The sequence below is a fragment of the Callionymus lyra genome, chromosome 11 (assembly GCF_982586985.1).
Source record: "Callionymus lyra chromosome 11, fCalLyr1.hap1.1, whole genome shotgun sequence".
Taxonomy (NCBI): Eukaryota; Metazoa; Chordata; class Actinopteri; order Syngnathiformes; family Callionymidae; genus Callionymus; species Callionymus lyra.
In genome coordinates this window covers 3,710,386-3,726,834 of record NC_141828.1, presented here as the reverse complement: position 1 = coordinate 3,726,834, position 16,449 = coordinate 3,710,386, and the positions used below count along the sequence as shown (strand labels likewise).

At 42.7% G+C, this 16,449-nt stretch overlaps 1 protein-coding gene across 1 annotated transcript in view; it reads right to left on the bottom strand.

Annotated features, from left to right (window-relative positions):
- Nucleotides 1-16,449, bottom strand: part of lrpprc (leucine-rich pentatricopeptide repeat containing) — a 55,566-nt gene that overhangs the window by 30,854 nt on the left and 8,263 nt on the right. Inside the window, exons 12-21 of the mRNA XM_087802529.1 lie at nt 13,100-13,215; nt 12,959-13,049; nt 11,979-12,048; nt 10,077-10,104; nt 9,186-9,243; nt 8,311-8,423; nt 8,075-8,152; nt 7,627-7,772; nt 7,363-7,448; nt 880-1,078 (exon numbers count right to left, since the gene is read on the bottom strand). Coding sequence (XP_087658655.1) covers nt 880-1,078; nt 7,363-7,448; nt 7,627-7,772; nt 8,075-8,152; nt 8,311-8,423; nt 9,186-9,243; nt 10,077-10,104; nt 11,979-12,048; nt 12,959-13,049; nt 13,100-13,215 — 985 coding nt within the window. The remainder of the gene's footprint in view (nt 1-879; nt 1,079-7,362; nt 7,449-7,626; nt 7,773-8,074; nt 8,153-8,310; nt 8,424-9,185; nt 9,244-10,076; nt 10,105-11,978; nt 12,049-12,958; nt 13,050-13,099; nt 13,216-16,449) is intronic.

The following is a 16,449-nucleotide window of genomic DNA, read 5'->3' as shown; positions in this document are numbered from 1 at the left end:
TGTTACTACACTATCATAACACTAGAGTCAAGTACTGGACAATACTACACATATATACTTGTTACTAGACTATCATAACACTAGAGTCAAGTACTGGACAATACTACACATATATACTTGTTACTACACTATCACAACACCAGAGTCAAGTACTGGACAATACTAAACATATATACTTGTTACTACACTATCACAACACCAGAGTCAAGTACTGACAATACTACACATATATACTTGTTACTACACTATCACAACACCAGAGTCAAGTACTGGACAATACTACACATATATACTTGTTACTACACTATCACAACACCAGAGTCAAGTACTGGACAATACTAGACATATATACTTTTTACTACACTATCACAACACCAGAGTCAAGTACTGGACAATACTACACATATATACTTTTTACTACACTATCACAACACCAGAGTCAAGTACTGGACAATACTAGACATATATACTTTTTACTACACTATCACAACACCAGAGTCAAGTACTGGACAATACTAGACATATATACTTTTTACTACACTATCACAACGCCAGAGTCAAGTACTGGACAATACTACACATATATACTTGTTACTACACTATCACAACACCAGAGTCAAGTACTGGACAATACTAAACATATATACTTGTTACTACACTATCACAACACCAGAGTCAAGTACTGGACAATACTACACATATATACTTGTTACTACACTATCACAACACCAGAGTCAAGTACTGGATAATACTACACATATATAGTACTTTGTGAGGGAAGAAAATCAAATGTTTGAAATATTTGTCAAAAGAATCTGATGCTAAACCAGATGAAAGTAAACTTCCATCAAACAGGTCATATAAGGAGTCTGGTCTCACCTGTCCAGGTACTTTCTGATCACAGGACTGCAGATGCGCACGGAGGGTTGGACCAGTTTCAGGGAGAGGATGGTGTTCAAGAGCAACTGAATATCTTGGACATCTTGGATGGAGTTCAGGGTGAAGGACAACCAGCTCATGTTGGTGCGATCGATCACCACCTTCTTCTCCACCATCTCCTGCACGACCATGACGGCTTCTGTGGGAGGAAGGAGAAGAAGAACTATTTAGGCAGCAGAGAAACACTTGAAAGAGAGAAGATGAAAGAGGTGCATAAGCTCGGAGGATAAAAGTCGGGAGCGTGAATATGATAAAAGTCTCTTTAGCTAATTCTATGTGAGGAAAACAAAGCGTATTAAAGCAGCATTTCGCCCACAGCAGGGATGCAAATCCAAGCCTGTATAATGCCAACTCTGTGCTAATTGCTACTTGCGGCTTCTAAACGAGACTACAATTACCGGACCCCGACAATGAGGGACCGCTTTTTGCTGTGGCCACGTGGAAAGCACTCGTGGGGGGGGTAAATTATAGGTGTGCGACAACAGGGGCCCGTCGTGGACCCAGTGAGACCTCGGCAAGTGGGCTCAGTGGTGGATTGGTTCGGTCCTGGACGAGCAGTAATGGAGGGCTTTCTACAGGCCACATGCCATCTGGCCAAGAGTCGCGGCTAAATGCAGGACCAGGTAATTAACATGTGTTTACCATCTATTTGGACAGCTGCTCACGTGCTGACAGCGATACATCCTCTCTCAGCACGGATACTAATCTATACTCATGACCAGAGACTGAATACATTTGGATAATGTGAGGCCGAGGCTCTGAGAACCAGAGGCAACACAACGACACCAGCCTTCCACTCTTTTTCCAGTTAAAGTCGTCTGTGTTGTGAGTGAAGTTAACAAGTGTTACGTTTCGATGCGAGGTTTTTAGAAAAGTTCTCACAGGGGTGAGTGTAGAAGTGGGTTCAAGAGTCAGAATGAATGATTTTCAGCGCCTCGCGGCCAAAAGAATCCTGACAGAACAAAACATGGCCTGTTGCAAAGTTTACTGTTGACACTTGAAATAAAAATGTCTTTCTTTCAAATATATATATATATATATATATATATATACAGTGCCTTGTGAAAGTATTCGGCCCCCTTGAACCTTTCAACATTTCGCCACATTTCAGGCTTCAATAAAATTTTAATTTTTTGTCATGAATCAACAACAAGTGACACAATCGTGAAGTGGAACGAAATTTATTGGATCATTTAAACTTTTTTAACAAATAAAAAACTGAAAAGTGGGGCGTGCAATATTATTCGCCTCCTTTACTTTCAGTGCAGCAAACTCACTCCAGAAGTTCAGTGAGGATCTTTGAATGATCCAATGTTGTCCTAAATGACTGATGATGATCAATAGAAGGCACCTGTGTGTAATCAAGTCTCCGTATAAATGCACCTGCTCTTTGATCGTCTCAGGGTTCTGTTTAAAGAGAGAACCATGAAGACAAAGGAACACACCAGGCAGGTCCGAGATACTGTTGGAGAAGTTTAAAGCCGGATTTGGATACAAAAAGATTTCCCAAGCTTTAAACATCTCAAGGAGCACTGTGCAAGCAATTCTATTGAAATGGAAGGAGTATCAGACCACTGCAAATCTACCAAGACCCGCCGTCCCTCCAAACTTTCATCTCAAACAAGGAGAAGACTGATCAGAGATGCAGCCAAGAGGTCCATGATCACTCTGGATGAACTGCAGATAACTCCAGCTGAGGTGGGAGAGTCTGTCCATAGGACAACAATCAGTCGTGCACTGCACACATCTGGCCTTTATGGAAGAGTGGCAAGAAGAAAGCCACTTTTTGGCCACAATGCAAAACGATATGTTTGGCGTAAAAGCAACACAGCTCATCACCCTGAACACACCATCAACCCAGTCAAACATGGTGGTGGCAGCATCATGGTTTGGGCCTGCTTTTCTTCAGCAGGGACAGGGAAGATGGCTACAATTGATGGGAAGATGGATGGAGCCAAATACAGGACCATTCTGGAAGAAAACCTGTTGGAGTCTGCAAAAGACCTGAGACTGGGACGGAGATTTATCTTCCAACAGGACAATGATCCAAAACATAAAGCCAAATCTACAATGGAATGGTTCACAAATAGACGTATCCAGGTGTTAGAATGGCCAAGTCAAAGTCCAGACCTGAATCCAATGGAGAATCTGTGGAAAGAGCTGAAGACTGCTGTTCACAAACGCTCTCCATCCAACCTCACTGAGCTCCAGCTGTTTTGAAGGAAGAATGGGCAAGAATTCCAGTCTCTCGATGTGCAAAACTGATAGACATACCCCAAGAGACTTGCAGCTGGAATTGCAGCAAAAGGTGGCGCTACAGAGTATTAGCGCAAGGGGGCCGAATAATATTGCACGCCCCACTTTTCAGTTTTTTATTTGTTAAAAAAGTTTAAATTATCCAATAAATTTCGTTCCACTTCACGATTGTGTCACTTGTTGTTGATTCATGACAAACAATTAAAATTTTATATCTTTATGTTTGAAGCCTGAAATGTGGCGAAATGTTGAAAGGTTCAAGGGGCCGAATACTTTCGCAAGGCACTGTATATTCATGAATATAAACGAATACTCTTCTCGAGGCCAGTTTTGGGCAACATAGTTTCAAGTCCTGCCAGTCACTGAACAAAAGTACATGTTGGATAAACACCTGAGTGAGGAATCTTAAGAGTCGATGCATGTGTGACAAAAATCAAGTGGTTTGTTCTCTGGTGGAAGTTTAGAGTTCTTGGTTCTGGTTCTCAATGCTTTTGTTTCAAGATAAGAACTGCTGTTATATCTAAGAACTGCTGTTATATCTAAGAACTGCTGTTATATCTAAAAACTGCTGTTATATCTAAAAACTGCTGTTATATCTAAGAACTGCTGTTATATCTAAGAACTGCTGTTATATCTAAGAACTGCTGTTATATCTAAGAACTGCTGTTATATCTAAGAACTGCTGTTATATCTAAGAACTGCTGTTATATCTAAGAACTGCTGTTATATCTAAGAACTGCTGTTATATCTAAGAACTGCTGTTATATATAAGAACTGCTGTTATATCCAAAGACATGTCTCGCCTACAGAAGTGTTATTGTGGCTTATGGACAAACATCGCAGGAGCCAAGGCTGCGAGTGAACAACAAGCCAAAGGTGTGTCACCAGCATCCATCAGTGAAGTGACGTTATTACACCGTTATTACACAGTTATTACACCGTTATTACACCGCATTACCCAGAGTCTCTCAATCAATTCCTTCTAATCAAACATTGTACACGTCATTTACTGAAGGATTGTTGGTAGAGAAGTGTATCAGATGCTCAAAGCTTGATCTCATCCTCCCTTCATCTCATTCTCCCTTCATCTCATTCTCCCTTCATCTCATCCCCCCTCCATCTCATCCTCCCTTCATCTCATCCTCCCTTCATCTCATCCTCCCTCCATCTCATCCTCCCTTCATCTCATCCTCCCTTCATCTCATCCTCCCTCCATCTCATCCTCCCTTCATCTCATCCTCCCTCCATCTCATCCTCCCTTCATCTCATCCCCCCTCCATCTCATCCTCCCTTCATCTCATTCTCCCTTCATCTCATCCTCCCTCCATCTCATCCTCCCTTCATCTCATCCTCCCTCCATCTCATCCTCCCTTCATCTCATCCTCCCTTCATCTCATCCTCCCTCCATCTCATCCTCCCTTCATCTACCTTCATCTCATCCTCCCTTCATCTACCTACATCTCATCCTCCCTTCATCTCATCCTCCCTCCATCTCATCCTCTCTTCATCTCATCCTCCCTCCATCTCATCCTCCCTTCATCTACCTTCATCTTATCCTCCCTCCATCTCATCCTCCCTTCATCTACCTTCATCTCATCCTCCCTCCATCTCATCCTCCCTTCATCTCATCCTCCCTCCATCTCATCCTACCTTCATCTCATCCTCCCTCCATCTCATCCTCCCTCCATCTCATCCTCCCTCCATCTCATCCTCCCTCCATCTCATCCTACCTTCATCTCATCCTCCCTCCATCTACCTTCATCTCATCCTCCCTCCATCTCATCCTCCCTCCATCTCATCCTCCCTTCATCTACCTTCATCTCATCCTCCCTCCATCTCATCCTACCTTCATCTCATCCTCCCTCCATCTCATCCTCCCTCCATCTCATCCTCCCTCCATCTACCTTCATCTCATCCTCCCTCCATCTCATCCTCCCTCCATCTACCTTCATCTCATCCTCCCTCCATCTCATCCTCCCTCCATCTCATCCTACCTTCTCCCCATCGTTTCTCAGCCTTTTAATCGGTGAGACCAATGGATTGTATTTGATCTGTGCAAATGGCCTTCAGCAACAACATCCCTGCACTTATGCTCCGTGTCCATCTCTCCGTTTAGCTCTTCGTTGAGCCAGTATTCATATCCATCAGCTCAACCAAGCATCATGGCTCGCACACACACACTCACACACACTCACTCACACACACTCACTCACACCCAGAGATGCGAGGCAGACAGGCCAGATAAACAAGCATCACACAGCCCAATGGTTCATCTAATGTTCCATGACTGGCCAGAGAATCTCCTCCAGCAGGAAATAAACACAGACATGTCGAAGGCCATCAGAGGGAAGGACACGCTGTTCTTACCCTGATGTGCAATGAAAGCACCGTGACAAGGTCAAGTCAAAGGATAAGTTGGTCATGACCGGTCAGTGTGTTGATCAGTATTTAAGATCCTTTGACTCGGAATGGTCTTATTAATGTGGACCTGATGTGGCTCCCATAGGACCTGAACCTCCTGATGGCAGATAAAACTGTCACTTTAATTCATTACATCAAAGGTGTGACTTTATTTTGATTTAAATGTTTTTAAATTAAAAGGAAATATAAGTCACAGTTTTAAAATGCACTTTATTAAGCAGCAATTGATTCGCATCATAAACGACTCGCTGAAACTAGGAGGTTATTATTTGATTCCTTTACAAACAACTGATAACATCAACGCAAGGTTGAAGACTGAGCAAATGCTGTAAAGATCATTTTTGGACGCTTCACTCTAATGTGTAAAACAGGCTGATCCTCTGATCCTCTCCAGATACTATGTTTCACGTCTTTCTTTTAGTCAAATTCCCTCCAGTTTTCATGGCGTCACGTGTGGGAAAGGAAAATATGAGGAAAACAACGCGATCAAAAACAACATTATCTACAAGATTCATCATTTCTCTCAACACACAGTCATTTGCACCAAGTTGTGTTGTTGTAAAGTATTATCAACAGAGTAACATCATTCTGCTTCGTGAATCTTTAGGTTTGCGCTTCATTAGACATGTTGAGATCTTTTCTCTCATCAAGTTGTTGTTAAGAGAGAAAACACAGTCGTGAAGAAGTCAGAAGAAGATAGAAGCTGGAAAAGTTAGTAGCCTGTGAAGCCAGGAGCGAAACAAACAGTACAAAGGAATCTAGATGCCAGGAGCGCTGATCTTCAGCCGGGCCTCGTGTTTGCAGAACCTGGCAGATTAGCGTCTGCGCGGGACAGGCTAACATCGGGGTTAGCCAAGTGTGCTAATGCGGGTGACAAGCACCTCCCTCTCCTATATGCGCATCCGGACTAATGGCAAATGCGTTAGCGCTGCCTGTGCAGATATGGACACACCAACCGCTGCAGCCAACAAATGCCTTTTGCTTGAATTCACATGTAAATGTGTGTGTGTGTGTTTGTGTGTATACGACTCAAGCACTTCACCCAACATGATCTCCATTAGCATGAAGTCAGATTTCAATAATTCTGGACTAAAACACACCCGCTGACATCCTCCAGTGAGGAGTGAGGGAAGACGAGCCGGAGAGTCAACGAGACGAGGACGAGGGCGGGACGGATGGAGACGACAGACGTGAGAAACATTCGCTCTGTCACCGAGTGCAGGAAGCAGAGAATCAAAAGTGATGGTAATTGTGTCTTCGATGGGCTGAAGAAACCCACCGTAGCATCACGAGCGTCGGCTGGTGTGAGACGCTGACAAACTCACGCTTCAGCGAACGGCAGGCGCTGCTGAGGTTAGTTTAGAAAACTGCTAACTCGTGCAAATCTTTGCATTTTTCTGTGCACCAAAGGTTCCAGACGATGCTATCAAGCTCCAGATGATCTTATGAATCTGACAACGACCTAAACTGCTCAAACAAAACCATCTTCCTGCTCAAGAAAACAAACGATCGAACCTCTTCAACCCTGGAGTTCAACAGGTGAACGATGTTCATTTACGGTCCGTTCATCCTTCACCGTCTTCATCCATCATCAGCAGTTTCACTGTCAGACGTCTGTTGACACGACCTCTGCCATCTGAAGGTTATCTTTGGTTCCAACGAAGTCTAATCTAGTTTCTCTTGTAAACTTCAGTCGACTCCACACTCGGTTCTCGAGGTCAATCCTCAGGCGTTTGGAAAACTTACCGTCCTTCTTTCCATTGGTTGCCAAGACTCCCAGCAGATCGATATATTTTCTGGTGTCCATCGTTTCCGACGGGAACTTCCGACTCCTGCAGGAGGACATCAACATTAATGTATTCTTAAGTACAATTGTGTTCCACGCCTGGACGTCGCTGGTTCCAGCAGCAGGTGACGAGTGAACCCGAGAGTTCCAGAGCATCTGCATTAATGTCGGAGCCGATCCTCCTCAAGTTAAACTTTAATGTGGTGCCACCAGGATGACCTTACATCTCAGACTTCAGGTGGAGCGCCTCCTTCACGAGGTTCTGTTTGCAGCACTGACCGATGAGGACCATGTAGTTCCCAGCAGTGAACTTGTCTTCGTTCTCCAGCTTGCGGTGCAGCTTCTGCTGGAGAAAATATTGACTTCCAACCTAAAGCAGGAGAGAAAACAAGTTCAAACATGACATGAAGGATGTTAACACATTTATTCCCTTATGTTTGTTAGATTCTCAGCAGAGTCACTAGATTCTAAGAGTCTTTAGGAACCATTGACAATATTTGCCATTTCTTTGACTGAAAGTGACTCGTTTTAAAGTCATCATCCTCTTCATAATGATGAAGATGAATGTTTCATTTCAACCCATTTCTATTCGCGCCATGTGATCATATAAACTGGTTTTTAACCAATAAAAACAGCTTCATATTCGGGGTTGATATCCAGAGGATTCTTTACCTTCAACAAGGGTCGCAGCTCATGAGAAGATAAAATGTTGTCGATAGCAAAGGCCAGACTTTGAGGGATTGTGATGTTCTGAAGAAAAAGATCAAGTCAGCACTAGAAGATAACAGCAACACAAAACCTCTATGAAGTCACTCTCTTGTTATTCCTGTCCAGTGTATCGAGTCTCACGTCTTAAACACACATTTATAGTCAAACAAACAGAAAAATACATGAGTTTCTGTGTTTACCTGAGATTGTAAGAGAGTCAAATATTTCTCAAGTTTCTGGTACTGATGCTGCAATTGTCCTTTATCTGACAGGTGTTTGACGAGTTTGAAAATCAAGGAGGAGGAAACCATTTCTGGAAATACAGACGGAGTGAGTGGTTATGTTGTTATTCTCCAGTGAGTCTCTTCAAGCTGCCATTTGTGCAGAAAACCATTTTAACCTCCGCAGAGTTTGTGTCGTCAGTTTGCTGACAACGTTCTGACCAGAGTGAGTGGAAGCTCGCGCACACACGCACACACACGCATGCGCACACGCGCACACACACACGCACGCACACACACGCATGCGCACACGCGCACACACACACGCACGCACACACACACGCGCACAGGCTCAGGCTCGCAGCTGTGGTCTAACAGGATGTGACACGATAACCGTCTCCATCACTCCCACCAGCTCGTTCACCAGCTTCAGTGCTGGATCTCTCTGTGACACACAGTGACACGGACCCACATTAGCACTTTTGCAAACACACACACACACACCGCTCCAACACACACACACACACACTCGTACACTTCAACGACTCAGCGCCGCGTCAGCAGTCAGAGCGCATCCTGCTGACGAAGAGACGCTTTTTCACTCAAATGCCACCTGGACACAAACATACACAGGCTTGATGACCAGAAGTGAGACGGTCAGCAGTCTGCTGCCACTGAGACGGACACACACCTGCTCTCTCACACACACACACACACACACACACACACACACACACACACACGAACAGCAGAAGCCACACATTTTGTCAACCTGCAGCTAAAACATTTTTTATTCAATATGTGGAGAAAAGTGTGAATCAACATCATTCCATCAATTCCACTGAAACACTCACCGGTCGCGTCAGGACTTCCATCTTTGAAGCGTCCGTCTTTGCACAGCAACTCTGTCAACTACAGCGTTTCATCACATTAGTCCACAGATCAAGGCTGTCAAATACTAATGATTATCTTTGAGACAAAAACATTTTCATTACAAGTTACTTTCATCTCATATTGTTCGATCAGTTTCAATAGATGTGTCTCTGGATACAATCATACATGTCAATCAAAAATGTTACTTCATACATGTGCAATCTTGGAATTTTAGTCTGTAATCCAACCATCTTTATCGGTATTTAACATGTTTTAAACCGTTTTAGACGGAAAGAGCAGCAAGAACACGGTGGACGACTCAACAGTTAGGGGCCGTCAAGAGAAAACAAAAGGAGCAAAAAGTTTAAAAAAATCAAGTAATCGAATCAAGCTTGAGATGCTAAATATTCTTATATACAACCTATGAGATGTGATAGAAAAGCATCTTTTCCCAAAATATTTTAACAAATATTTATGGGGGCAATAAATAGACAAAAATGACAACAATCCTAAAAAAAAAGAAAAATGATCATATTTGGAGAATATTAATCAAAAATAGAAGTAAATAAAACTAAAGTTCTTTCTAGATCATCTCTGGCCTCTGGAGGGAAACATCGATACAGTCAGAACTCAACCCCGAGGCTCACATGAAGCTCATTTCTATCCAATTAAAAAACAACATTTCTTGTCAAAGATGATATTATTGGAAACATTAATGTATATAAAAAAAGGAAATAAGTCTTATATAGTAAATAAATAAATAAAATAAATAAAGCGGTTTTGCTATAAACACAAGATTTTAAAAACATATTAACATCCAATAAAAAAAATTTCCATTAAGATTCTAATTGTTATACGTGAAGGTTTCCTACCTTCACCATGGACTGGACATCTGTTGACCTGCAGGGGGCAGTAGTGGACAAGACATGAGACTCGTGTGATTTGCTGATATGTAACTCAGCTTTCAGGTCACATAACATACATGACGCAGGAAGAGATGCAACATGTATGAAAAACAACAGCAGCTCGTGTTCCTCAAAACATCCAAATGATATCATTCTAATAAGATTTGTTACCGAGACAAACGTTACACTTTAAACCCCGAAAAGCAAAACATGTCGACACCAGTGTTTCAAAATAAACGTGATGTTTAGACTAAAATACTTTTCCTTCAAATAATTTGGTTCGTCCACATTATTCATGAGATAATACTGGTGATGTGTTGAAAGGATGAGAAGAAGTGAGAAGAGCAGGTTATTATGAACCATGAGTCACACCAACGACTCGTGTTGCTGCCCTGAAGACTCGCCTTCATGAAGTCATGACTTCATACGGAGGATTGTAACTCTAGTATTTATCCATCATTTCTAGTTCAATCTTTCTTTTTGTCGTTTACATTCAAGCACGTGTTCTTCTCGTGTGACGTTTTCTACTCTTAGAAACTACAAACATGTCCGCCTGTACCTTCAGAAGGTGGATGTTGGCTGAACATTATGGTTCCTTTCATCAAGTTAGACGCCATATTAACCTTTTCTACTGGATTTTAAATAACATTTCATTTGGCATCAGAGGGAACTTGAAGCACTTCTACCTCATGGTCCAATGTTTGAGAAACACTACTGTTGATAAGGTTATAGTTTTACTGCTAATTAGTTTTAATCTTGATCAGGAATGAAATGTAAAGTCATGATGTGCATCATCTCTGTATTGTATCTCGTCTCCATAGAAACGGAGCTGAGAGTTTAAGATCCAGACGAGCGTTTGACATTTCTGATCCCACAGTACATAAGAGACAAGACAGTCGCACAAAAGCCTGGGAAAACACAAAAGATAGATGGTCTCACACACACACACGCACACTCTCACGCACACGCACGCACGCACACTCTCACACACACACACACAGTGTGACATTTCTGGCTCCGTCAGCTGGTTGGTCGCAGAGGAGGAAGAGGTTTAATGATTAAATTATCCCTTGACCTCGTCGCTGACAGGAGCAGACGCGCACACACTCACACACACACACACACTCACACACACACACACACTCACACACACACACACACTCACACACACACACGCGCTCACACACACGCTCACACACACACACACTCACACACACACACTCACGCGCTCACACTCACACACACACACACACACACTCACACACACACACGCTCACACACACGCACGCTCACACACACACACACACGCTCACACACACACAGGCTTAAAATGAACACAGAACATAATATCTAAAGAAAGATGATTTTTGAACCAGGTTCTGAATTCTACAACATAATGAATACAGTCTCGTTGAAGATTATTTCAACAATAATTGGTTGAGTTTCTGAACGAGACTTCAGAGGAAACTTTAACCAGGTTCTCATGTCGAGTCCCTGCAGCCACTGAGCTCTCATGTTGAAGTGTAAATATTCATAAACATCCACGAGGCTCACGCCCTGGTCTTCAGGCGGGTCTGTGCGTGTGTTGAAGACTTGGACCCGTTCAGGGGTTCAGGGCATGAAGGGCATCTGCTCATTTGCATATCTCCCACGCTGCTGTGGGCCGAGGCTGGACGGCCTCCATATGCATGAGGCAGGATGTGTGGAGAGACTCCCTGCAGCTGTGGACTCGACGCCGGTGTGATCGGCTGCACATGTATCTGCTGCGTCCAACACGACTCACACTCACGAGGCTTCATATGCAGAAATATGGAATTCCAAAGGACTGAACAGATGGAGCGGATTTCAAAAATACATCAATAAACTCACGTGATGAAGCATTTGAGGAGGCGGTTACTGAAGATCGTGAAGGAAATCTCAGGGACGGAGGGATCGGACACTGCAGGGAAGAACGAGGGATGAGAAACTAATCCATATGAAAGCAGACATCAAAGTGTAAATAGACCATTTGTGTTCTAATGTTTGGAATGAACTATATATGGTCATGAGTAGTTTGTTTGCAATTTCTCATCCATAGTATTTTTTGTTCATTTTATTTTGAAGGACAATTTCCAGGACTTAATATTTATGTACATTTAGTGTTTATTGTTGGTCTTTAATGAACAGCTGGAAGGAGCAACATTTGACATCAAAATGTGTGTTTTAATCGTTTAATGTCTCATTTTAATTTATTGTATCGTATTTTCTGAATCTCTTCTCATTCCGTCGCATCATTTCATTTATATTTCTGTACGACCACCACGACAAATGAAACCTGCTTCAATAACATTAGTTACGAACTGCAGGGGAAAGTTAATCTCGCACTAGAGCAGGTGACGACTTTATTTAACTTGATGCATTTGAAGGGATTTCATTTAATAATACATGTCTGGGATTCATGACTCGCAAATATCTGATCCAATATTATCAGTTATTTATGAGTTTGAATCCGTTATTTTCCACAAGAGTCATTTATAGTTTGATTTAATGAAAACATTTTCAGTTTTATGATCCATTTTCAGTCGAACATAAAAATAAACATTATAAGGTTGAGCAGTCGATCCAGAAGGAGGACAGAAGCGAGGTATTCATTATTTAAAAGTCTTCATCTCCGTTTCTCTGGCGAGTGAGGAGCCTCTCGTTCCTCTCGTTCCATATTCACTCACTAATCTCTTAAAAGCCTGATGAGCACAGAGCAGTAAACGAGTGAGTCGACGCCGGACAATTAGCCCGCAGGCCGAGCAGCGACTTCTATCACGGCGGACATTAGAGACGCGTGGAGGCATGTGTGCAAATGTCTGCAAACTTACGGAGGGTGTGGAGTCGGCCGAGGTCGAAGGAAGCCAGAAGAAAAACCTTCCAAAGCAAAAACTTGCTGGAGTGGATGTCGATGTCGGCGTCCTGAGGAGAGAAACATGAACGTGTTGCTGCTGGTGGAACAAACATCTCACCTTGAAGGCCTGGACAGCAGAGTCCAAGTCGGGGAACAGATATCTGATGGACTTGAAGACGTATTCGTCCGGGCTGACGTCAAGCTCCTGCATCATCTTCAGCACTTCCAGCACAGCTGGAACGTAGGAACATCATTACGGTCCAGGTCAACATCAAGGATTCCATTTGAAACGTTTAACACATTATCAGGTTAGAGAAGAGAACATGTTCTTCGACTCATTGTTCCGCCGTTCATCCCGAGACACACCGAGACCCCGCCATGATGACATACATCTATATATCAAGCATAAGAATTAAAGTATTAGTAATCATTATGCCATGACGTTATAAATGTAAATATATAAATAGATAAAATGTATTTTATTTTAACATTAAAATGATGTACGTACACATTTTCTATATTTCTTAACCTCGAACAAATAACAGGAAAACACCCTTAAAATACAATTTGCTAAAGTTCTTAATTTAAGTTGAACATGTAAATAAAACGTAACGGACAGAAATAAAAGATGGGTTTAACTGGTGGTCTGATGTAAAGACTTTATTACACAGAACAAATGTCAAACGACAATAAAAACATGATGAAACAAGTTTCTCTTCATCTGGTTTTTATTCTTCCTTTAAAGATGTTTCAGAAGCACTCGTGTTAATCCTTCTCCTCCGCTGGACTGACTCTGCATCAGGAAAATATGCAAATGTCTGCTGTACCTCGGACTAGTGAGTCCACATAAACACTCACTTGCCCAGGAGTGGACTCTTGCACCATCACCCTGCTCTCCAGCAGAGCCTTGGGTCCGGCCCGAGGGCAGCTGGAGACGCATGCATATGGAACAGCTTCTCTGCCGGAGAGTTTGCCGGCACTTTGCATATGTCTGGTGGCCATGAAGGACGCGGGTCTGAACCAGGGACGCCAGATCAATGGTGGTCCGTGTTGCTGTGCAGGTTGAGGAAGCGTCCATGCTTCCGTGCTAAATACGAGCGCAGTGGTCAGTCTCTAAAACTAGCTGAAAGTGCTTCCTGGACACACCTCAGCGTTGTGTATTTACGCTGCACTCGGGCTGTACAAACACACATGCAGATCCGTCCAGGCTCAGTGTTGCTGCTCCTCCTGGGACATGTGTTCACCTGGTGCTCTCTCACTGCTGCTGCATTAAAGATGAGTCCTGGGCTTTTATACGCCATTAAAACCTGTGGCCCAGGTATGACTACCTAAACCACTCCATCTGTGCAGCTCTCCTCTCGGTCCACATCAGTCATTCACCTCCTCGCTCGCCATCCATCCATCCATCCTGCTTTCAGGACGACGATCCTTCTGCTTCTCAATGGACTTCTCGTCTGTCTGGCGTCCATTCTGACCCCCGTTCACTTTCAGATCCGCTTTTTTTATGAACGAAGAGAAGACGCACCTGTTCTGCTGCTAAATAATCCATCATCAATCTCACGCTGGACCAGACACACAGAAAACAAGTGAATGGAGAGACGGAGGTATAAATGCACAAGTCTGCATTTTCCTGGAGCCTTTTGAGTGACCGGAGCGTCATCAGCACTTTTCTTTTTGCAAGTCAACTTGTACGACGTTTCTTCAACAATAAAATGACCAAAACATTCACAACAAGGTCGTCTCAGCAAATGTAAACTCTTTAAATTCAAGATCAAATTCAAGCTGAAAATGTTTTCATAGGCCTTTCTTTAACACCATTATTCACGCGTTCACCCAAGATCTGCTCATGTCGTCCAATTTTTTATTTGTTCCATTCAGAGACAAAAATGTTTGTTCATTTTAATGTAGCGACTTGACATCTTCGTCCAAAGAGACACTTAACATTTAACACTTAACTCATCTTTAGCGTCGCTCTTGCACTGAAGGTCCACATGAGAAGAATTAATCAGAAATAAATTAAATATGTCTTTATTTTATGCTCGTTTGTGGCCGAAGTTAAGATAAGTGGAGACAGACGAGCAGTATGGAGGCGTTTAGATGTTAAGATAAGTGGAGACAGACGAGCAGTATGGAGGCGTTTAGATGTTAAGATAAGTGGAGACAGACGAGCAGTATGGAGGCGTTTAGATGTTAAGTGTATTTTGGCCAAAGATGAACTGAGCTCCAGTCGCTACATTAACATGTTTGTCCACAAGAACAGATTAAATAAGCCATTAGTCGACATGAAAGTAGAAAGTGAGTGAAGTTGAGTTAAACCTTTGCTCTCACATCGTTCAATAATCCAACTGCTGTTCCAACAACTTTAACCAAAGAACGTACTTGAAACAGGAAGTGGATCCTTCTATACGATGGTCAGCACGAAGACTGGCATCAAATATGTCGCAGCAGTGAGTAGAAGATGGCAGTGGTCACAAGATATCATCATCAGATTCATGTCTGCAGGTTAACTGTCACAGAGGAGGAGTGCAGATTGAGAAAAGAGAGGAAAAGAGGAGAGGGGTGAACCGGTTGCTGTCATCTCCTCCCATCGTTGGACATGAGTACCTGTCACTTCTCTTTTTATTCCTCCTCTCACACCATCTGTCTCTTCATCTCTGCATCCATGACTCTCAAGGTGGACTTTAATGGCTGCGAGGCAGAGCCAGATTTAGGAGCCAAATCTTTGAAATCACACTTGTGACCAACATTCAAACTCATTTAGAGACTTGTTCAAAGATCACTGGACAACAAACCAGCCGAGGAACATGATTTAGAAACGAGAAACAAAACACCTCAGAGCATCACAAGGCAAGCAGCAGCTCCTGCCTCAAAATCTACAATAATGATCCTTTTGTATTTATATTTTATAAACATGTTCTGATGTAGAACAATAGATTAATGATCCTCTTCCAAAGATGTTTCAAATATCAATTAACCAAATCATTCTATTACCAAAGAACATCATCATGGATATTATTCTTCAAGCGTGAACATGTTATGAAGCTCATTAACACATGAAAGTTCTCATTCATTTACGTCACGGGACCACAGACCGAACTTCAGATAAACACTCAAAATACATCATAGAGTTGTGTTTTTTCACTAGTTTATTTTATTTTCGGAGTAGATTTGACTGAAACGAGTGTCTTGACGTGTCAAGAGTCACAGACTCATGTAACTCCAGAGAAAATACCATCAGTTTCAGACACATTTCAGAATAATTCAGTAACAATTCATTTAAGCCAATTATCATCGTCTCTGTGCAGACCAGTAACAAATGACCAGTACTGGCCCAGAGACCCTCGCTGGGGTCCCACGTCGATACTCACAGCCATGATATGCAATTATGATCCTCGATAACAAGTTTGAAACAGCAAACGAATGCATCAGTCAGTGAGCGAGACGCTGCTCCTCCCGACGAGGTGACCA